This window comes from Cucumis melo, chromosome 4 (assembly GCF_025177605.1).
Source record: "Cucumis melo cultivar AY chromosome 4, USDA_Cmelo_AY_1.0, whole genome shotgun sequence".
NCBI classification, from domain to species: domain Eukaryota; kingdom Viridiplantae; phylum Streptophyta; class Magnoliopsida; order Cucurbitales; family Cucurbitaceae; genus Cucumis; species Cucumis melo.
The window spans coordinates 11,477,068-11,501,567 of NC_066860.1; the positions used below are offsets into that span (position 1 = coordinate 11,477,068).

General features: G+C 36.3%; 1 protein-coding gene across 2 annotated transcripts; it reads left to right on the forward strand.

Annotated features, from left to right (window-relative positions):
- The first annotated feature begins 16,113 nt into the window (after window positions 1-16,113).
- LOC103494906 (sm-like protein LSM5) lies at window positions 16,114-24,277 on the forward strand. Of its 2 annotated transcripts, XM_008456285.3 has the most exons (4): window positions 16,114-16,331; window positions 16,431-16,554; window positions 19,487-19,559; window positions 24,062-24,277. In XM_008456285.3, exons 1-4 carry the CDS (start codon window positions 16,298-16,300, stop codon window positions 24,092-24,094), a joined length of 264 nt encoding a protein of 87 aa, XP_008454507.2. In that variant the 5' UTR covers window positions 16,114-16,297; the 3' UTR covers window positions 24,095-24,277. The 2 variants fall into 2 exon arrangements, with proteins under 2 accessions (XP_008454507.2, XP_050939051.1); XM_051083094.1 differs by lacking the exon at window positions 24,062-24,277 and having other exon boundaries at window positions 16,140-16,331; window positions 19,487-19,791.
- The last annotated feature ends 223 nt before the right edge of the window (window positions 24,278-24,500 follow it).

Sequence of the window (24,500 nt, forward strand, 5' to 3'; positions counted from 1 at the left end):
ATTGTGAGATACTGTATCATCCAGGCAAGGCAAATGTGGTAGCTGATGCTCTTAGTAGAAAGGTATCACATTCAGCAGCACTTATTACCCGACAGGCCCCATTGCATCGGGATCTCGAGCGGGCTGAGATTGCAGTGTCGGTGGGGACAGTCACTATGCAGTTAGCCCAGTTGACGGTACAACCGACTTTGAGGCAAAGGATCATTGATGCTCAGAGTAACGATCCTTATTTGGTCGAGAAACGTGGCCTAGCAAAGGTAGGGCAAGCGGTTGAGTTCTCCATATCCTCTGATGGTGGACTTTTGTTTGAGAAACGCCTCTGTGTGCCGTCAGATAGTGCGGTTAAGACAGAATTATTATCTGAGGCTCACAGTTCCCCATTTTCCATGCACCCTGGTAGTACGAAGATGTATCAGGACCTGAAGCGGGTTTATTGGTGGCGTAACATGAAGAGGGAGGTAGCAGAATTTGTTAGTAAATGCTTGGTGTGTCAGCAGGTTAAGGCACCAAGGCAGAAACCAGCGGGTTTATTACAACCCTTGAGCATACCGGAATGGAAGTGGGAAAACGTGTCCATGGATTTCATTACAGGACTGCCGAGAACTCTGAGGGGTTTTACAGTGATTTGGGTTGTGGTGGACAGACTTACAAAATCAGCGCACTTCGTTCTGGGTAAATCCACCTATACTGCTAGTAAGTGGGCACAGCTGTACATGTCTGAGATAGTGAGATTACATGGAGTGCCAGTGTCGATTGTTTCTGATAGAGATGCCCGTTTCACTTCCAAATTCTGGAAGGGTTTGCAGACTGCTATGGGCATGAGGTTAGACTTTAGTACAGCTTTCCATCCACAGACTGACGGTCAGACTGAGCGTCTGAACCAAGTTTTAGAGGATATGTTGCGAGCGTGTGCATTGGAATTTTCAGGTAGCTGGGACTCCCACTTACATTTGATGGAATTTGCTTATAATAACAGTTATCAGGCTACTATTGGCATGGCACCATTTGAGGCCTTGTACGGCAAATGTTGTAGATCCCCGGTTTGCTGGGGTGAGGTGGGTGAGCAGAGATTGATGGGTCCTGAGTTAGTTCAGTCTACTAACGAAGCGATACAGAAGATTAGATCACGCATGCATACTGCTCAGAGTAGGCAGAAGAGTTATGCAGATGTAAGGCGGAAGGATCTCGAATTTGAGGTAGGGGACAAGGTGTTCTTAAAGGTAGCACCTATGAGAGGTGTCTTACGATTTGAAAGGAGGGGAAAGTTGAGTCCCCGTTTTGTTGGGTTGTTCGAGATTCTGGAGCGGATTGGCCCTGTAGCTTATCGCGTGGCATTGCCACCATCACTCTCGACAGTTCATGATGTGTTTCATGTTTCTATGTTGAGGAAGTACGTGCCAGATCCATCCCATGTAGTGGATTACGAGCCACTGGAGATTGATGAAAACTTGAGCTATACTGAACAACCCGTTGAGGTGCTGGCTAGAGAGGTGAAAACGTTGAGGAATAAAGAGATTCCTTTGGTTAAAGTCTTATGGCGGAATCACCGAGTGGAAGAGGCTACGTGGGAGCGAGAAGATGACATGAGGTCCCGTTATCCCAAACTGTTCGAGGAATAAAACTTTCGAGGACGAAAGTTCCCTAAGGAGGAAAGAATGTAACGCCCCGAATTTCGAGGTAAAATTTTAGCATTTTATGTGAATTTTCGGGATTTTAAAATTTTGTAGATGATGAAATAATAATATAATATGATTTAACGTATTATTATTATTAATTTCCATCATTTTAAACTTAATATTAATGCCGTTATTTTTTTATTATTTATCATATTAATTATTTGATATTAATATTGTATTAATTACTTATAATTAAAATTGGTGTTATAAATTTTATTTTTATTATTTAATACCATCTTTTATTATTTATAGTAATATTGTTATATTATTTAATTATTTTGTTTTACATATAAATATATATATATATATATATATATATATAATAAGAATTTTTTTTAAAAAGAACCCTAAAGGCGCGCGACCCCCCCCAGCCCAGCCGCCTCATCTTCTTCTTCTCCTTCATCGTCTTCAGCGTTTCACAAAGCCGCCGCCGCCGTCTCTCCATCTTTCTCTTCCGCACGCGTCTCCATCTCCCCCGTCACGTTCCGTCTCCATTTCCGCCTCCAGCGTCGGCAACGTCGTTAGCTAATCGTGTTCGTCCGCCGCGGCTTCCTACCATTTCGGGTCTCCTCTTGGTTTCAAACACTCGGACGCCGCCGTGCGTGCTTCGTCCGACCGTATCCGCCGTTGAGCCGTCGCCCTCCGCCGCGTGGAAGTAGGGCCAGTCGTCGGACATCCGCGACGCATCTCCGTCGTCGAACGCCCGAAGGTTCGTTGTCGTTATTGCCCGATTTCAGCCGACCCGACCCGAGAACCCGTTTCCAGTTCGACCCGTGTTTCAAGTTGCGAGCCGCGAGCCGAGCCGCAAGCCGAGCCGCGAGCCGAGTTGAGCCGAGTCGCGAGCCGAGTTGAGCCGAGCCGCGAGTCGAGTTGAGCCGAGCCGTAAGCCGAGTTGAGCCGAGCCGCGAGCCGAGTTGAGCTGAGCCACGAGTCGAGTTGAGCTGAGCCGCGAGCCAAGTTTAGCCGAGCCGAGCCGAGGGTGAGCCGAGCCGAGGCCAAGCCAAGCCAAGCCGAGGGTGAGCCGAGCCGAGCCGAACGCCTCCAAGCCAAGCCGAGCTCCCTGTTCACCGAGCCACCTAAGCCTTCCTTCCTCCACTTCGGGTCACGGTGAGTTTTCGGTAAGGATTGTTTTGATGATTTTCCATAAGGTTGCTATATCCGATTCGAGTTGGATATTGGAATAAGCTTTGGTCCTATCTTCCATCTCTTGAAGGTATTAAGGAGTTGACGTTTAAGTTCTCGGATTTCCGCGGCAGGCTTGTTTGGAGATAGCTTTCCTTTCCTCGGGTAAGTCAACGGATGTCGCTTAGGACCATTTAAAATGACTTCTACTAGTGTCATAGATTAAAACCTTCGTGTTTTCGTTTAGGTGGATCCGTTGAGCGTGGACTCGATCGAGGGGCATAACCGAGTATCAGGTAAGGGTTTTCCTACTACTGGACCTCGGATCGAGGCTGGAAACGTAGTAATCCACAAGGGATTACATGCTAGTAACTGTACCGAATAAATGTATGTGTGTTTGACTTTTAAGTATTGTTGCTATACTCTTGTTTGATGTAAAGGTAACGCGACCGCTAGTTGTAGCTTGTGTGCTATCGGGTGTAAGGAGTTGCTTGCGGATAGACCCCGATGCTGGATGTTCGGTATAGTGTGGTTATGTTAATAGGCTACGTTGTAAATTGGAATTGTATGTCGATGGACCTTGAAGTTTACGGTTAGGTACGTGGTAGTCATTGGTCTGGACATTGATCATGGAGTTGGTCGGGGAAGGACGGTGAGTCCGATTTTGATTGATTAGTTGATTGGGTCTAGGGGTTACCATAATGGTGTACGAATTGAAAGCGCGTATAGCAACTGAGGGTGTAGTTGTTTAAACCCATACTATCTGACCGGCAAAGCCTATGGTGAAATTGTAATATGAGTGTTGATGGGGTATGACTGTGGTAGACGGTTTAGTATGGACTGAGGGGTAACGGTTAGCTTCATCTATGGGGTAGTGTACCTTACGGATATGTGCATCCTGCGGGAGCACTAGACTGATATGTGCATCCTTCGGGAGCACTAGACTGATATGTGCATCCTTCGGGAGCACTAGACTGATATGTGCATCCTTCGGGAGCACTAGATTGATATGTGCATCCTTCGGGAGCACTAGACGGATATGTGCATCCTTCGGGAGCACTAGACTGATATGTGCGTTCTACGGAACCACTAGACTGTTATGTAGGGTACCCCTGAATAGGAAGTTAACTGTTGTCCCCTAACGGGCTCAGTAGTGGGTCCCTTACTGGGTATGTTTATACTCACCCTTTTCTCTTCTTAAACTTTTCAGGTAAGGGCACAGCGAGGGGCAGACCGACGAGAGGCAGGAAGGATGCGTGAAGGCCATATGGACGCGTCTGGTTTTCTTATTGCTTCCGCCGATGTTTTTTTGTTAGAATATGTGGTTTTGTGATTTTGAGTTGATGACCTGAGTTTTTATTTGAAACTTTTGTGACTGTGATTTAAAATAGGGCCCGATACTGTTTTTTTTTTGTAATATTTCTAACGTTTTAAGAAATCGTAACCGGTCCGTTATGGATTTTATGTTGTGTGGTCGAGTTTTGGTATTGAGTAGTGACCTCAGCTTAGTCCGGAAAGTTGGGTCGTTACAAAGATGTCCTTGTTCAAATTGTTTGAATGTCAATTGGAATAGATTAGACGTTATAGAACGTCATTTGTATAAATATGGTATGTCCCCGACTTATAAGCGATGGATATTTCACGGAGATGCTGTTGATCTTTCTCCATTTTTAAGGTCTAATTCGAGGTTTCTAATGTTGGGTTTTATGTCCTAAAACTTGTAGATAGTAAATATAATCAATTGACCGTCATTAATAAAGTGTTTTATTATTATAATTTCAATAAGTGTTATTGATTATTTTATTAGTTTTGTGTTAATAACCTAAATCCAATAAACTAACATTCTAAGCTGTTTGATGAGTCTTGAACAGTATGTAGAGACATACGGGGATTAATGTTCAAGATCAGCTTAAAGGGTCTATAGTATAGGTTAAGGTTGGGTACCTTATCCTGTTAACACTATGAATACGGCTCACTTTGTATTTGATACAAACACATTGATCCAATACGTTCATGTATGTGACATGCGAGTGAGGGTATCCTATGCAATGAGTTTGCATAAGACTGGACCACGAAATAGTAATCACTAGATGTAACTTCGTTAACTAGTTGGATTGCTATTTCATTAGAAGACCTAGGTAACTTAGTCTTAATCATGAGTGTATTATGAACTCCTGTTTGCGAGAGATTGTCCTTTGATTTGTACGAGTGAGAGTGGTCAGATTGCCGACTCAATATTTTTATCATTTTGGGGACAAGACTGAGTGGAGAGCTAGGAACATAATCACACAAGATGGAATTCACTCATTCCCACCTTTAAGGTAAGTAGATAAGTGTTCCCTTAAATGGTGTCTCCGGGACTTGAACAAAGGGTCCTACCCTTTCTATGGCACGAGAGGGGTTTCTGTTTAGTGGTTGGACCATAAACAAGTTGTTCATTAGAGGAGCACTGGTATTTAAGGACTAGAGGTAACCAAGGGGTAAAACGTTAATTTGACCCAACTGGAGTTACGAACACTTGTGAAGGACTAACTTACTGGTATTGGTCTATATCTGTGGACACAGAAATATATCTACAGTGAGAAGAGTTTAGTTGTGAGTCTTTAGTGGAGTGTACACACAGTTAACAAATATTGATTAATGTGGTTAATGAGTTTAGCCAATTAATTTCATATCGTTGTAGCTTCTGATCTGTAGGTCCATTAGGTCCCCTTCCTAGCTTATAAAGAGTAATGAGATTTATTTATATTGGTTGTAATTTGAAATGTTCAAATTTACTTTGGGAATTAATATAATGTATATTGATACATTATAATATAAAGTTTATATTTTAATTAGACTTTATTATATAAATTTAATTTTGGATATGATTCAAAATTAAATTATGAGAGAATAAAATATTTGAATAAGTTCAAATATTAGTTTAATGTGAATTAGATTCATATTAAAACTATAAGTTAAAATTTAATGTGTATATGATACATATTAAAACTATAAGTTATGAGAGAAATTTATATTTGAATATGATTCAAATTATGGATTAAATTAAATATAATTTGATTTAATTAATTTGAGAATTAATTAATAGTTTAGTTTGAGAATTAATTAATAGTTTAGTTTAATTTGATTTAATTAAATTTGATTTAATTAAATTAATTAAATTAAAACTATAGGTTATGTGAGAGATATTCATTTAAATATGATTTAAATGAAATATTAATTAAATAAGATTTAATTAATTAATTAATTAATTAATTATATTAATTTAATATTAATTTATTAAATTAATAAGGAACGTGGGTGGTTTTCCCACGTTCCCATTTATTCTCTCTAACTTCCCTCTTCTTCCGACTGAAGAAGAGGGAATTTGTTGCATAACAAAAAGTTACAGGGATGAATTCTGTGTTTTTTTTAATTGCTCTCCCGTTCTCTCTGAACATTTATTTTTTCTCTCTAAAAAGAAAACTTCCCTTATTCCAATTTTTGGTTCTCACAAACCATCTCAATCGGAGAATAGGAAGGTTTCTAAGTGGTGGTGCCCAAATTGGTGATTGATAGATTCAGAGTCGTCAACGAGCGTAATTTTTCTTCTCTGTATTTTTTTTTGTTCAAAGCATGTTTAACCATAAAAATAGTTTTGTATTTTTTGCCAATGTATTGGTAATTTTAAGGTTCCAATTAAAATTGAGTTTCTGTGTTTCTTCCGCTGTAAAGGGTTTTCATCCCTTCATCTAGGTGCAACGTTTTCGAATGTAAGTGAATGTAGAGAAGAGAATGTAAATCTTAGAGAAAACATTGGAGTTAGAGATACTATGGATGATGAGATGGTAGAGATGATTCATGATCTACATGGGCCAATGTTTGAAGAATGTAGTAGAGAATCAAACGAGCAAGATGAGTCCGATAAAATAAGTGGAATGTTTCCTGAAATAGAAGAGGAGTTATATCCGGGATGTCTAAAGTTTACTTCATTTAATTTTTTAGTGAAACTTATGCACATTAAGATACTTAATCGTTGGAGTGACAAATCCTTTGATATGTTGCTTGAACTATTAAATGAAGCCTTTCCAAATGGTGTGAAGCTACATGCCTTCTACTATGAAGCTAAGAAGAGACTACGTGACCCAGGGATGAGATATGAATCAATTCATGTGTGCAAATTTGATTGTGCTTTATTTTGGAAAGATTATGCATCACTTGACAAATGTCCGCGTTGTGGAGAGTCTAGATATAGGTTGAATGATAGAAAGGGGAAACAAATTCCACATAAGGTGCTAAGATATTTTCCACCAAAGGCAATGTTGCAAATATTATTTCTTTCAAAACATACTGCAGAGGATATGAGGTGGCACAAAGATAAGAGGTGTGAAACTAAAGGTATACTTCGACATCCTGCTGATGCTGAGGGTTGGAAACATTTTGATGAACAATATCCTTGTTTTGCTTCAGATGCTCGAAATGTCAGATTAGCACTTTCTTCTGATGGGTTTAATCCATTTGGAAACATGAGCACATCATACAGCATGTGGCCAGTAATACTCATTCCATATAACTTGCCTCCTTGGAAGTGTATGAAAGCACCATTCACTTTTCTATCTTTACTCATCCCTGGTTCAAGGTCTCCTGGCAAAGAAGATTGTAGCGTCTCTTTAATCTTCTTTCTTTTGCTGTTAGGCTGAGAAAATTAGAACATCTGACCATATAGTTTTGAACCTCTACAGTAACATTTCCAAAAAGAAATATTCAATTTGTGGCTGTATATATTTGTATAGATCAATAGGGCTTTGAACCGTATTAGAAGTCTTAAATAACTACTTGATTAGAGATCAAATTGGAGAGTGTTTGGCCTATTGAAATAAGAATCTAGTTAGTAAGCTGTGTAGCTAAATGGAAAATAATGTTTGAAATGAGAGGCTTGAATTAATTTAGCGTTTTGTAGCTATAAAACTACTGTACTTTCATTACGGTGGGGATTAATTTAGCCAGTGTAGCTAATGGAACTAATGTAGTTTGATTATGGTGGAATTAATTTAGCAATTGTAATTGTAGAATGAAAAAAGGGTCTTTTCAAAAATATAAAAAAGCGGCAAAGTATTTACACTTTATAGAATAATTTCGAAAATGGAAAAAGCCCAGAGGCCCACCGTGTAAAATACCAAAGAGAGATTTGGCTACCCCAAATCTAAACCATTTTTTTTTCAAAATTTGGTATATGATCGTTTAGATTTGGCTACACGATCATTTAGATTTTGCTACACGATCGTTTAGATTTGGTTACACAATCGTTTAGATTTAGCTACACGGTCGTTTAGATTTGGGATTCCAAATTTACACGATTGTTTTTTTTTTTTTTTTTTTAATTTGGTATACGATCGTTTAGATTTGGAAACACGATTGTTTAGATTTGGCTACACGACCGTTTAGATTTGGATTTTTTTTCAAAATTTGGTATAAGGTCATTTAGATTTGGCTACACGATCGTTTAGATTTGGGGTAGCCAAATCTAAACGATTTTTTTTCAAAATTTGGTATAAACGATTTTTTCAATATTCTTTATACACAATCTTTTAGTTTTGGTTACTCTAATTCAAATGCCTATCTAATTTTTTCAAGATTTTTTATACACCATCCTGTAGATTTTGTTACCTAATCTAAACGTAAAAAAGAAAAGAAAAAAGACGATATACATGCAACAAATGAAAAAAAAAAGGAAAAAGAAGAAAGTGGAAGAAAGACATGCATATACCTAATAAAAGAGAGAAAAACAAGAAAGACAATAGAAAGAAATAGGTTTGAGTACCAAATCTAAAAAAAACGGAAGAAATCGCATGAAGAGTACAGAAGAAAGCGATAAAAAAATTGTAGGAGAAAAAGATGGATGGACAAATCTGAAATATTTAAAAAATGGCTAAATCTATGGGCTTTAAGTTTCCCAATGGAAAATTATGGGTCAACACATGTAGCCTTCTATTTAATTTAATTAATTTATTTGTTGTTCCTAGTGAAGTGAGTGAGTTTGAAAGAAGGGGCCAGAATTGTCCCATTTTAATAATTTTGGTAGCTTGCGCGTATCTGCCTGAAGATCAATTTGATTTATTTCCTAATTGTCTACACATGCTGCCTAAAATCTCTTTGCAATGATATAATAATGTTTAATTGATAACTTTTCTGAATCTCCGAGCCATGTCTAACAGCCATTAAGGAATTTGTACTGGGAGATTCAAGTGGCATGACAACGTTTTCAGAAGCACATATCCGAGGTGGGAATCGCAGATATGTATTGAGAAATTGATTGTGTTTTGTATGTATTGTAAGGGGTGGGTGAATTTGGGTTTTCAATTGTTTGTTTTTTGGGGAAGTGGACTGTTGGTTTTTGTAAATATAATGTAATGTTGTTTTGAGATCGGATTTGATTGATTCTTGTTATGATTATGATGAAAATTATTTGATGATGCAATGGTTGAAAGTGGTTGATTTAATTCTAGGAAGGCAGCAAAGAATGCTATAAATCTTCGCAGGCTAGATGAAGAAGTGAATAAAGCCGTGTTTGTTGTTCGAATCCATTAAATTGGATGGGTTGTAAGGGGAAATTAAAGGATTGTGAGAATGTCTACTTTTACTTGCTGACGGAGATATAAAGGATTTAGGGGTTCTACTTTTACTTTTACACTGAGGAGGAGGAAGAAGAAGAAGAAGGAGGGAGGAAAAAAACAACGACCCGACCAGGTCGGGTCGGATCGGCTCTGCTACCAAATTAACTGTACTTTTTGGGTCGGGTCGGCTTTGAAGGAAACCTGACCCAATTACACCCCTAATTTCGACAACTTATGCACAACTACTCCATCCCTTTATTTTAGCTTTAAGAAAAAAATTCTAAGAAAGAAGAACTAAGAAGCCATGTCGAAGAGAACAACGCATATGTACTCTGGTGAGGATGTCGCACCAGATAGAACGAATTATGATCTTTTTGTTTACTACTGTAAGCATTGTAGACCATATGTCTTAATCACTGGTAATTCTTCACCTTCACTCTACAGTCTCTTTATTTCAACCTAACAACTTTCTTGACAATCAAATTAGAATGAATTTATTAAAAGATGATGTGGAAGGTATTTGTGCATATGAACTCCATAAATTTCAATGAAAATTTTATTTCTATTTGAAGAATGGATGTAACATAGAGTTGGTTATCGTTCTACTTTATTCTAAAAGTTGAGGTGGAAAGGAGGAAATTTAGGTGCACTTTGTACTTTTTTCATGACTAGTTGTCTTCTTCTTGAAGCACAGAATCTATGAATTAGAGTTTTGTGAATTAATTTTCAAGAATGTATGACTATTATTCCAAGAAATAAGATTTTTGTGTAGTATTTAACTGTACTAAATCTATATACTATGATACTCAATTGTAGAAGAAAGTCTGACAAAGCTTTTGTGTTGGACAAGAAGAAACATCTTACAAGGTTAAATATCAACGGGGCAGGGAAAATTCTATTGAAAAGGTAACTTTGATCTCTCTCAATGTGTACATGCATTCGACTATTTTAATTTTGCCGGGATAGGAATAAATTTGCATTAGAGATGGTTGAGGGTCAAAATTATGAGTTATATGCATGATTTCACTTTTGAATTGATAAAATATTTGTTCTTTAGATAGTCTAAGACTGATATTTATGAGACAAGGTAGCCAATGAAATTTTTTACTATATTAACAAATTGAGGTTCGTCATAAGGTTACGTTCAACTTTATCTTATGAAAAACACTCATTCTATCTGAAGGATGCATGCATAATTGAAATCTAGAGTAGGCTCTCTATTTTACTAGTTAAACTAAGCTCAAGTCGGGAAATTTAGGTGCGTTCTGCATGTGGAAAGATAACCTTGTGAAGTTGGCCTACTTTAAGTAAGAAGAATAAGCATGAGATTGAGTGAAAAGAATAGAGTTTCATGTATGCATCTCCTTGAAGATATCACTTTAAGGATAGAGTCTAAATGTGGGTTTATTTGTTTGTTCCTGCTCTCTTCTGTGTGTTTAAATAAAATAAAATAATTATTTATGGTTGATATCATGTTATGTTGGAAAAATATGAAAAATTGTTGAACTAACTCATGTGTTGCGTATAATTATTTTTCAAGTGTGAATCGAAACATGAAAGGCAATATCGCATGATTGTAAAGGCTATGGACTCTTTGTGTATTATCACTTAAAGGAAGATTTGGAATTTTCTCCTTTCATATATATCTTCTAGTTTGATGTTGGATCATGGTTCATGTGAGTCTTTCGATGTATAACAATGACATATTAAAATTTTCATTCATCAGACAAATTGATTTTTTTATAATAAGTGATATTGGTGTGTAACAATAAGTTGATTATTTTGTCATTTGAAGGTATTGATTTTCATATCACAAGTTTCAGAATAATTTAATGATAGCCTATGTTCGAAATTTTGTTCCTTATATAGTGGAGTATGGGAAAAAAACATAGCGAATTTTGTTTTATGTTTTAGTTATTTTTCTAATTTAGCAAATATATCGCAATCATCTTGCAAATATCACGACGACCCCAATTTTCAATAATTATGCTAGAAACTTTTTAAGGCAAAGAGGATAATTATCCTAGAAACTTTTTAAGGCAAACATCTCATGCATTCCAAACTTTCACTATACGTTCCAAAATCAAATTTCTATATCTCTTAAGTCCTTTGGAGTGCTTTTACACATGTTTAGGAAGCCTTTTAGGTATGTATTTATGTATTATCTCACACATATCTTGCACACATCTCGCACATTCTAAACTTTTACTATGTGTTCCGACATCAAATTTCTACTTCTCTTAAGTTTTTTGGAATGCTACACATGTTTAGGAAGCCTTTTAGGTACCTATGTATTATCTCGCACATTCCAAACTTTTATTGTGTTCCAAAATCAAATTTCTACATCTCTTAAGTTCTTTGGGTGCTACTCATGTTTAGGAAGCCTTTTAGGTACCTATGTATTACCTTGCACACATCTCGCACGCATCTTGCACACATCTCGCACATATCTTGCACACGTCTCGCACATATTTTGCACATATCTCGCACATATCTTGCACACATCTCGCACATATCTCACACACATCTTGCACATTCCAAACTTTTACTGTGCATTCCAAAATCAAATTTCTACCTCTCATAAGTCCTTTGGAGTGCTTTTACGCATGTTTAGGAAGCTTTTTCAGTACATGTGTATTATCTTGCACACATTTTGCACATTCCAAACTTTTGCTATACGTTCCAAAATCGAATTTCTGCCTCTCTTAAGTCCTTTGGAGTGCTTTTATGCATGTTTAGGAAGCATTTTAGGTACATATGTATTATCTCACACATTTTACACATATCTCACACACATCTCGCACATTCCAAATTTTTGTTATGCATTCTTACATCAAATTTCTACCTCTCATAAGTCCTTTTGGAGTGCTACACATGATTATGAAGCCTTTTAAGTACATGTGTATTATCTCGCACACATCTCGCACATTCCAAACTTTACTATGCGTTCCAAAATCAAATTTCTACCTCTCGCAAGTCCTTTCGAATGCTTTTACGCATGTTTAGGAAGCCTTTTAGGTATATATATTGTCTCACTTACATCTCGCACATATCTCGCACACATCTTACACATTACAAACTTTTACTATGCGTTCCAAAATCGAATTTCTACCTTTCTTAAGTTCTTTGCATTGCTTTTACGCATGTTTAGGAAGCCTTTTAGGTACATATGTATTATCTCGCACATATCTGACACACATCTTGCACATTCCAAATTTTTACTATGCATTCCAAAATCGAATTTCTAAATCTCTTAAGTTCTTAATTACAATTTTTTATCTTACAAGCAACAAAAATTAGTAAATAATACTTTAAAATACAATAAAAATTAATAAAAAAATTATTGTAAAAGATGTATAACAACTTTTCTTTTCTTAGTCTACTCATACCAATTTTTGGCAAACAAGATTAATTTACAGATTAGAAAATTTAATGAAAAAACAAAAATCATAGAAGAAAAAATAGTAGAAATCAAAGAATAGTTTCTACACAAAGAACAACTTCAAAAAAAAAATAAAAAATCAACAAGAACAATTGACTACAATTGTTGGAGTTTGAGAAAATTTTCTAATTTGTAAGAAAAAAATGATGCCCACTGCCATCCAAGTCTCCATTATCGCCACTATCCATCGACTAATCATGTCGCCATCATTTGATGGAAGCACTCTTCATGTTACTGAATAGTTGTACAAGAGGGATATATTTGTGTAAAAGCATCATAGCTCACCTAAAATAAGTATATAATTAGTTTGGAGCTAAACGAAAATTCACTATATTTTTTCCATACTCCACCGTATAAAGAACAAAAATTTGAACATAAGTCATCCTTAAATTATTATGAGATTTGCGATATGAAAATCAATACGCCTTTAAATTACAAGACAATCAACTTATTGTTGAATAAATTACATCGAATACCTCAACAACAATAATCAAATCAACCAACAAAGAGCAGTAAAAAAGCAAAAACATACACCTAAATAAGTCGTAATCAAAGGCAAAAAGAAAAAAAAAAATCATCAAGCAAGTCATGATAGCAAATTCTCAAAGATTATCAACCCCAATCGATTAAACAGAAAAATTAAGATTTCTAATGGAAGAAAATTTTGCAAATCAAATGAAAACCACCATTAAAATTGCAATTTATTATTGTAAGCAACCAATATTTATTTTCTGCTAAGTGTGCATAATTTTCCATTCAACAGTCAGCAAATGACAGAAACATCTAAATGAGACAATCTAACTCTTAAAAAACATTTTTTTTAAGAAAAAAGATCTAGATGTAGGTAACGATGGAATCAAATGGACAAAATTCTTTCTCACATTTTTTCACACAAAATGTAGATCTAGACAAGAATGAAGCAAAAAAGTCAAAATAAGCTCATGAGAAGAGGTTCAAAGTACTAGAGTAATATGTGATTGCTTGAACCGACCTAAAGATTAAGTGTATCTTTTGGTCAGTGAGCGATTCAGTAGAAAAGTCAGAATAAATTAAATTCATACATGCTACTGAGAAAAGTCAGAATAAATTAAATTCATACATGCTACTGAGAAAAGTCAGAATAAATTAAATTCAATTCATGCATGTTGCTAAGATCCTCAAATGCCTGAGATCTTAAATGTCTAATCTATTGAAATTCAAGAACCCAAAGTAAGGTGTCAGTGAAAGTGTCCACGCGATAAATTTAATAAAATTTGTATCTTTACTAACTAAGGACCAAGAAAGATCATTTGAACATTGTGATGAATAATTGGGAGCAGAGGCTCATTGCGATGAACGATCGTGATGTAGAAAGTCATGCAACAAATGATCAAGGAAGTTCAGGAAAAGACAAATGCGATTAGGAAGACCATGCTTAGCAATACGCGATGAGACCACAACTTTTTCTCGTCGAAAAGCCTGAACGCAAGGATGTACTTGTAATGTATAAAATTTTCATATCCTTATTACAACTTACATCCATAAATTTTGTATATTAATTTGTGCATACTATACGTGTAATTATTTTATACTTGTAATTACTTCTGTGGTTTAGATTAGTTTAGTAGTTTTGACAATAGGAAGCGGGAGTTATCTCATGAAGTTTTTAGGCTAATTAGGGTTTTTTGCGATGAAGCCATCCCGTGAGAAGGGTTCACGTAAAAACACATTAGATGTTCTGATATTCTCGCAAGGTGATTGAGCTTAGGGTTTCGTTCGAAATGATTAGGGTTTTGGGGAATCTCAAATGTCTCATTTCTTTTAAAATTTAAATTTTAAAAGTCATGATTACACGACTCTTAAGAAACAAAACGTTTGTGTCAGAATGTCACTTCGCATTTAAAACGCATGATGCTAACCACTCGGTAACTACCCCTTTCACCACAGTTTACCACGCCTATATAAGCCTATCTTAAACCGTTAATCCAAACCTTTGGCCGATCCCTTACTGAAGCCGTCAAGAACTATCAAGCCACTCTTGGCAAAGCAAGCCCATCGAATGAAGCAGTTGAGCATTCTCTAGTTGGCGGTCCTATGTTGGAGCAAAAAGGAGAAATACAACTTAAAACAGTTGTTATTAATGGAGTGAAGATTCAACTGCCAGAGGATAAGTTGGGAGACCTACTCACCATCGTCTTTAGAGAGACTTTAAAGAAAGAAAAAGACCTAAAGGAATAAGATGAGCGAGAAAGGTTAGGGACAAAAGAAGTTGAGAAAGAGAGGGTTGAAAAGGAACATAAAGAAAAAGAAGAAAGAAAGAAATTTAGAAAGGAGAGAGTTGAGAGAGAAAAATTAGAAAAGGAGAAGGAAGAAAAGAAGAAGGAAGAAGATGAGAAGAAGAAGAATAAAGAAGAGAAGATGAAAAAGGAAGAAGATGAAAAGAAGAAGAAAGAAGATGAGAAGAGAAAGAAAGAAGAAGAGGCGAGAAGGTGAGAGAAACACAAGACGCAATGGACAATACCTTCTCGCCTATCGCAGAAACTGAGTTTGAGAGGTTGGCGAAAAAACCTAGGAAAAAACTAAAAAGTAAAATTTGGGATGTTGAAAATAAAAGTAAAAACACAAGGCGTTAAGGCCTTAGCGGAACAAAAGAAAGAAACAAAGAAGGGGCGCGAAGAGCTCCTCGACGAGGTGGAAAAAGTAGCCTAGTCTGTGGGGAAGGGCAAAGGAAAAGAGATGACATTTGATGAGCATTGCAAGGAGTTTAAAAAGGAGATTAAAAATTTAAGTCATTTGGAGGAAGAGGCGTCAAGGTCGAAGAAAAAAAGAAGTGTGCTACCGGCCGGACAAAGACAGAGTTTGAGGGGTGTTATGGGGAAGTTAGGAAGGGATAAGGGGGATTAGGATAACCCTAATCCTCGCATCCCCTCTTAATCCTTGTATTATGCAAGTTTGAGCCCCAACCAAGAAGTGTGCTACTCCAATCCTACTTAATACGAGGTCAAACAACTCCTAAAAATGAGGAAGAATTGCACGAAAATGTTTTGAAAAACAAAGGGTAGTTTCGACATTTTCTTTCACACCATCGTTGATTTTGTTGTGGGTTTTTAAATTTGCCACTTTTAACATTTAGAAAAAGGGCATTTGCAAAAATAGTAAAAAAAATTATAATTATAAGATCCATTTCAATATATTTTCTAAATTGCAAGAATAGAAAATTTAAAATCGGATAGACGTTTAATATATGTTATGATTTTTCTTTTCTATATATTTTTGTCATATGCAATTTCTCTTTAGAAAATGTAACGATAATTTCTTTTGCTATATATGCACGCCGCCCAACCGAAAATGGTTTCGTTTCGTTGGATGAGTCGTCGAAGGGAATTATAAGCCACGCCCTTCTTTGCTCTTTGCTGCCTTCGCAGATTCAACTCGCAGGCCCTTTCTTCTTTCATTCTCTCTCATTCCCAGTAAAAAGCAAATTCATGGCTACCAATCCTTCACAGTTACTACCGTCGGGTTCGTTTCTGCTTTTCCTTTGCTTTATATTTCTCATTCCCATCCTACTTTGCTGCAAACGAAGTGTTATTTACAGGGTTTCTTGTCGGGATTTTTCAGAGTTAATCGACCGATGTATTGGGTCTAAAATATGGGTAATTATGAAGGGCGACAAAGAGCTCGTTGGCACTCTCAGAGGATTTGATGTTTATGTTAACATGGTTCTTGAAGATGTTACTGAATAGTAAGAGCCTCTACCAAGATCTATACTCATTTTTCTTTGCTTTGCTCATTGGGTTGTATATGTTTTGTATTTTGCGTTTTTATCTTCAGTATCGTCTGTTTGTTCACTTTCTTTTACATAGTGTTTGATGTGTCTGTTTCTGCGTTGGAGAATGTGAGGCGAGTAGAAAAAAGTACTAGGCTTAGTGGTGTATTTGTCTGTATTTAAGGTATTGAAAAACATGATTTGAGCGACAGAGAAAGTTGTGATATATGCAATTTCATCGAATCCCTTATGTTTTTTTTTCCAATCTTAGGAGTGGGGTTGGAGGTTAGCTTTGGAGAGCTTTTGAGTTGAGGTTTAAAATCCCTTTGTTCAAAGTTTCAAAGGGAACTGGACAGTGGAGGTTTCTTCAGAAGTTGAAGAAAGTAATCGATAATCTGTGCCCTGTTGAAATAGTAGGAGAAGTGTTAATAAGAGAGGAGGTTTACCTTATCCATGCGGCATTTCTGCTAAGATTTTGTCCATGATTGTGCTATTTTCTCAAAGTCTCTCCTAACGGTGAAGATAAATGTTGGTTTAAGTGTTCAGGAAGTGCATTGTTGTTGATACAGTTCTACTTTTTTTTATATATATATATATAATAACTTTTCTTTCTGCTAATTATTCTCAACAAATTGGGGCCCGTGAACTGGTACTTCTCGAACATCTCTCATCACCAACAACCTAGGGTATTAGTGGAGGGTTGGGTTTGGAGTAACATTAGAAGGGTGGAGTATTCTATTCTCATTATTGGTAGGCTGTGGAGAGGATTTGAGCTACAAGAGGCCTTAGACAATAGTCCGGGTCATCCATTATCTCTCCCTCTCTTCTTGTTTGCGATGGATATTCTTAGCAAGATTGTCTTGAGAGGGTAGGAAGGCTGGATCAGATGGGGTTTAGAAGTGGAGCAAGATAGAGTTTCTTTGTCTCATCTTCAATTCGCTAATAATGCTATCTTTTTGGAGGAAATATTTTTCCTTTTTTTGGAACACATCTTCTAAACATTATCAAGGCTTAAACTTAATAGGGAAAAATATCAAACTATGGATTTCACTGTGACCTAAGTAAGGTGAGAAGTTGCGCTAACTGGAGGAGAAGCTTTTTCTTTAAGGGGTGGAAGATTGACCCTCATTAGCTCAATATTGTATAGAACTCCGATTTATTTCTTTTGCCTTTTTAGAGCCCAGTGTTCTATTTGCAATATGCTAGAGAAGCTTATGGGGGATTTGAGGTTGATGAGGGGCAAAGTACGCAGTGTGTGAGTTGGCAGAGGGTGGGGAAGGCCGTGAATCTTTGGGGAGTTAGAGTTGGGGATTTTAAGGGCTCATAACCAAGCCTTGCTAGACAATGGCTCTAAAGGCTCCTTGTTGAGTCTACTACACTTTGGCATAGGATTATAGTGAGTTAGCACAGGCCTCATCTATTAGAGTGGATGTTAGGTGGGGTCGAAGACACTTACAAAAAGTCCTTGAAAATTCATTTCTAGTGAGCTTCATTCCATCTCTTTCTTGGTCTAGTGCTTTGTAGGTGATGGGAGGATACTTATTTTTGGGATTATAAATGGGTTGGGGATTGTCTCCTTTTCTGTTTATTTCCTTGTTTATATCATTTATACTCCATGAGATATTGCTTGATTGTTGAAGTCCTTGTTTCACTTGGGAGCTTCCCTTGTTATAGCTTGGTTTTGTTGTTCCTTGTTTGACAGGAAAGTGATGGACATCTTGGCTCTCTTATCTTTGATTGTGGAGGTTAACGCCATTGGGGTTTTTTCTTGTAGCTTGTCTTTTTAGTGTTTGTTGAATCCCTCTCTGGCTAGCGAGTATGTTTTTGTCATGTACAGGGAAGGTGAAATATTTCTACTTTGGTTTGGCTCTTTAATTACCTTGTTTGTTGAAGAGTGAAAGTAGATCTTGATTATATTCTTTGGAGTTGCAACTTTTCTTATTCTGTCTGGAAACTTTTTTTCTTGATGTGTTTGGCTCTTAATGTGCTAGACAGGGAGGTTACAAGGAGATGAGGAGTTCCTTCTTCATGATAAAAGAGAAGGTTTGGCAAGTAGAGGTTTATGCTGTGTTGTGGGTTTTAAGGAAGAGAAGCTATAGGACCTTTAGAGAGGTCGTAGGTCTAAAGGCACCATTGTGACATTAGCCTTTTTCAGGTTTTATGTTTCTCTTTGGAAGTCGGTGCTGATGGCTTTTTGTATTTACTCATTAGGTCTGGGGTCGGGACATTTGATGTTTATTGTGCTTTATCTTTTCTTCTGTGGTCTGGTTATGAATATATATGTGAAATGCAAACTTCATGAAAGATTGGTGAGACCATAGATTTTAGAATGTGATTATCGTGTTATTTTAATCAATCCATCATTTGGACTTCTCTCTCATCTTTTGTGTGATGTAACCATAATTTTTCTCATTAAATATGCGAATTGAATTGAAATACCAATAGCTCCTGAGAACAGGAGTAACAATTTGGTATGTACACTAGCAGTACTATAAAACTTTGTTACATTGTCGTAGAAGTAATGATTTGGTATGTACACTAGAAGTAAGCTTTATATATAACTTTTTTCAGCTCATTTCTGCTGTATAGTGATCGGTTAGATGATTCATTTCATTCTATCACGGTGTGGCTCCATAAAGTCTATGGTTAAATCATTATTAACAACCACATGATTGGCCTTTGAGGAGAGTATCCGAAGATGGAGCAAATATCACCATTGATGACTTTCATTTCTGCTCAACCAATCAAAATATTGAGCTGTTTTATTGAGTCTGAATTTCCTATCTTGGCGCATCTTTTGTGCATGTAGCATGCTTGAGTTGCTGTCTTTTTATGAACCTAACGATTCTTTATTTTGTTCAAAACACGTTTTACTATATGGTTTAACTCTTTCCATATTACATTGTAGTGAGATCACAGCTGAGGGGAGGCGGATAACAAAGCTGGATCAGATTCTACTCAATGGGAACAACATTGCTATTGTAAGTGACAATCACAGTTTTAATGTTTACATGCCCTTATTTAGGGAAGTAACGAGTCTGTGGACGATTTCCCAGACCAACTAGCAATGATTGTGTAAGAGGCCAAACTTCATGATGACCATGGTTAATGTCTAATCCATGCCTTAATAATGACAGTGATGGTAATTTCATTAGGTCAACCATCATTGTACGTCTCAATCGTTAAATGGTTAAGTCAAATTTATATTCTTTATATGTCACTGTCTCATCAATTTGTAGGAAGTGTGGGATTAGTAGTTTTTATGTGTGAGCCTAGTGGTAAAAAAAGACCGGATTTAATAGAGTGTTTGAGAGAGAATGAGTTTAATCATGGTGTTTGCCTATTTAGAAATTCATATTTTATGGTTGTTAGAATTAGTGGGTTTGTTGTAGGTTGAAAGTCCAAAGGTATTTTAGTCTTTTATGTTGCCCTAATTATCTTTCATTCTTTTAATTAGGCTTCTATTCCCTATAAATTAATGCTCCACTGTATCATTAGTTTTATAAGAGTAAGAAAGATTTGTATCGTGGTTTTTCTCCAAGAACTAGGGTTTTCACTTAAGACTTGTGTTTATTATTCGTCTCTACTTTCAATATGATATTGACCAAAACCTAGACAACACAACTCTTGATGAAAACCAAACAAAGGAGACAGCCGTCGGTATTAGCATCGTCGTCGCTGTCGCCGTCTAGGAGAGTACAAAAGCCAAGGACTATGCAAAGATTGCTATCCAAGGTCAGGGACTTCTATCACACCATAGAAATGCAGTTCAATGCAAATATTGCTATTCTACGGAGTGACAATGGTTGTGAGTTCCAACACAACACCCTTAATGAAATTTTGTCCTCCAAAGGAATTGCCAACAAAGTTCCTTTGCTACACCTGCCAACAAAATGGGGTAGCTGAGCGCAAAAGTCTTCACCTTGTAAAAGTTGCTCGTTCTCTTACGTTGTCTACTTTCCTTCCTTGTTATCTCTAGGGTGATGTTCTCACTGTAGCCCATCTTATCAACTAGATGCCTTTTCGTATTCTATATCTCCAGACCCCTTTAGAGTGTCTTAAAGAGTCATATCCCTCTACTCATCTCATTTATGATGTTCCTCTTTGGGTATTCGGGTCCTGAACAAAGCACCTATTGCTAACTATGTTTCTTATAAGAACCTATCTCCTTAGTTTAAAGCTCTTACAACCAGTCTTAACTCTACGATAATACCCAATGTGGCCTTTGAATGTCCAGAGTGGAGAACTGCAGTCATGGAAGAAATGAGAGCCTTGGAAAAGAACAAGACTTGGGAGCTCTACGCTCTCCCTAAGAGACATAAAACTGTGGGATGCAAATGGATGTTTACCATCAAGTACAAACCAGATGGTACTCTTGACAAACATAAGACTAGGTTAGTTGCAGAAGGGTTCGCTCGGACTTATTGGATTGACTACTTTGAGACTTTTTTTTTCGATTGCAAATTTAAACACTGTTAAGTTCTTGTTGTTTGTTGCTGTGAATAAAGACTAGCCTCTATATGAACTTGATGTTAAGAACGCGTTCCTAAATGAGGATTTAGAAGAGGAAGTGTATACGAGTCCTCCACCAAGATTCAAAGCCTAGTTTTCCATCATGTTAACAATCTTCGGAAGTCCTTGTATGAATTGAGACAGTCTCCAAGAGCTTGGTTTGGCAGATTTACCACCTTCGTTAAGGGTACACTCAGGGCCATTCTGATCACACTTGTTCACTATAGTCTCTAAGAATGGGAAAATTACAGTTTTGATAGTCTATGTTGATGACATTGTTTTATCTGGAGATGACACCAATGAGATCCTCTAGCTAAAAAAGATGGGGGATGAGTTTGAAGTTGAAGACTTGGGGAATTTGAAATACTTTCTTGGGATGGAAATTGTCAGATTAAGAGAGGGGATCTATGTATCCAAGAGGAAATACACCCTTGATTTGTTAACTGAGACATATATCTTAGGATTTCGTCTTGCTGATACATCTATTGAGTTGAATGCCAAACTTAGGGATACATGTGACAAAGTTCTGATTGACAGAGGGAAATATCGATGCCTGGTGGGAAAATTGATTTATTTATCTCACATTAGGCTTGACATCTCATATGCTATAAGTACTGTTAGTCAGTTCATGTAGATTTCTTACGCAAAACACATGGAGGTAGTAAACAGAATTCTATAAGTATTTAAAAGCAACTCTTAGTAAGAGGTTGAGATTCAGGAAAATTGACAAAAGGTGTATTGAGACCTATATAGATTCTGACTAGGCATGGTCTATTGTTGATAGAAAATCTACTTTTAGGTATTGTATTTTTGTGTGAGGAAATCTCATTACTTGGAGAGGTAAGAAGCAAGATGTTGCCAGGAGCAGTGCTGAAGCCTGACAACATGGCCATGAGTTTGGGAATTTGTGAGGAAATTTGGCTTCAGAAGGTTATCCGATCTTCGTCAAGTCTATGAAGTGCCTATAAAACTTTTTACAACTTTGATCATTTTCATAAATTTCAAGCTTTTGAATATGAATCCACATTCATATTTTATATGTTTAAATCATATTTAAATATAAAGTTCTACCTCAAACTGATGATCGATGACTATATTACATATACTTGTCTGCTTCTCTCTTCTTAACTAATTCAAACTTTTTGAATTAAATCAATATATTGTTTTAATTTAATTTCATATGTGCTAGCAGGGGAATGTAATGGATCTATAGATCATGGGTTTTAACAATAAAAAATTAACTAGCTAAACCTTTTTAGATCGGGAATTAACATTTGTTAACTAACATGTCATTTCGCTAAAGTCCCGTAGTTGTACTCCGTTCACTGTAGATATATTTGTATCTATCTGATTTAACAATGATTAGTAAGTTAATCCTCACAAGTTGTTTGTAACGTTGGTTGGGTCAAAATATCGTTTTACCTTCAAGACTACATCTTGCTCCTTAAGTCATACTGATCTACTATTGAACAATTGGCTTAAGGTCCAACCTACAAAACGAATCCCTCTCGAGCTAATGAGAAGGTGGAGTCCCTTGTTCAAGACTTGGATTCATTCCTTATGGGAATAACCTATCTATTAACCTTAAAGCAAGTAGGAGAGAATTTCGTCTTGCATTATATGTTCCTAACTATCCATCCTGTCTTACCTCTAGATGGAAGGTTTATTGGGCCAACACTGTTGAGCTGCCTTCACCTATGCAGATCTAAAGATAATTTCGTGTTAACAGAAATTCATAGTTAGCTTAAGATTAAGATTAAGTTATCTAGGTCATCAATAATTGAAATAGTTAATTTTATACCATCAACAGTGCTATAATATAAAAGTGACTATTTCATGGTTCTAATTTTATGTAAACCCTTTATAGAGGAGACCCTCACTTTCATGTCTCTACATGAATGATTTAGGATCACATCATTTGTACCAACTGCAAAGCGAGCTGCATATATAGTGTCCACAGAATAAGGCGCCAAATCTTATTTATATATTATAGATCGTTTTGGCTATATACTCGAACATGATACACATTTATGTTAAAGTTTAAGTCTATACTAGATAGCATAAGGACCTTAGATTGAAGATTATAGTATTCAATTTTTACTAATAAGCTCTTAATGACCACATTATTGAATAGAATATAATTTTAAACTATAAACTACGAGTATAGGACATAAATTTCAACATAAAGCTCAAAGATTTTTTAGTCTTTTATGTTGCTCTAGTTATCTTTCATTATTTTAATTAGGCTTCTATTGCCTAGAAATTAACGCCCTACTGTATTATTAATTTTATAAGAAAATAATAAGAAAGATTTGCACCGTTGTTTTTCTCCTTGAACTAGGGTTTCCACGTAAAACTTGTGTTTGTTCTTCGTCTCTACTTTCAATAATAGGTTTTCGTGGCAATAAAATGTTGTAGGGTTAAACAACATATCTCTTGAAATTAATCTTGGTGTGCATAAGTTGACCGAAACACATGAAAATAGTAATATAATAATGTCAACATGTGAGTAAGTTGGTATATACATAAAGTTAGTCAATATACATGTAAACTCATTCAGAAAAACTATCATTGGTTGGTCTAGTGGTAAAAAAAGAGATATAGTTTTAATAATTATCTAAGGGATCATTGGTTCAATCCATGGTAACCACTTACTTAGGAATTAATTGAGATTAGGGTCAGGTGGTTATTTTGTGAGATTAGTTGAGATTAGTTGAGATTAGTTGAGATTAGCTGGCCTGATAAAAACCATTAATTAGAACCATTAATTAGAACCTTAATTAAAAGTCATAGGGGCAAGTAGTTGTCTATGAGTTTTACCACATTAGTTCAATTGTCCTTAACAATTCAAGCATGCAATTTTGGCTGGTTGTCCTTTTAGGATTAGTCAAATGCATGTAAGCTCATCTACACAAAACGAGCAACTCTTATTGACGTATGATTGTTGAAACATTTTGTTGTCTATCTGCAGCTTGTTCCCGGTGGATCGCCTGACCCAGAATAGGCTTGGAATATGGATAGCATGTTTTGGCCGGCAATCTTTTGCATCATTGTTATGAGTTGCCTCCTTGCACTCAACATTTACTTTATCTTTCGATATAGAATGACTCAGGTGACAAATTTCATGTATTTGATTGAAGTAAAGCGTTTTAGTTTCTTTGATATGAATCAGTGTTAGATTCCTTCATCTTGGCTGCTTCCGATAGAAATATGTTGGCTTAATTGTGAAGAGAATTTGACTGTTTTCAATGGATTCACTTATTCTAACCCTAGATTTAAAACAGAAATGGAGCCGTATTGATGACCGAACGAACCCACAAAAAGTTTGGTTTGATTAGCACTTTGATGCCTAACCAAGCAAACATTATCACGTTAAATTGTATAGTTATACTTTAAGATTTGTATTTATT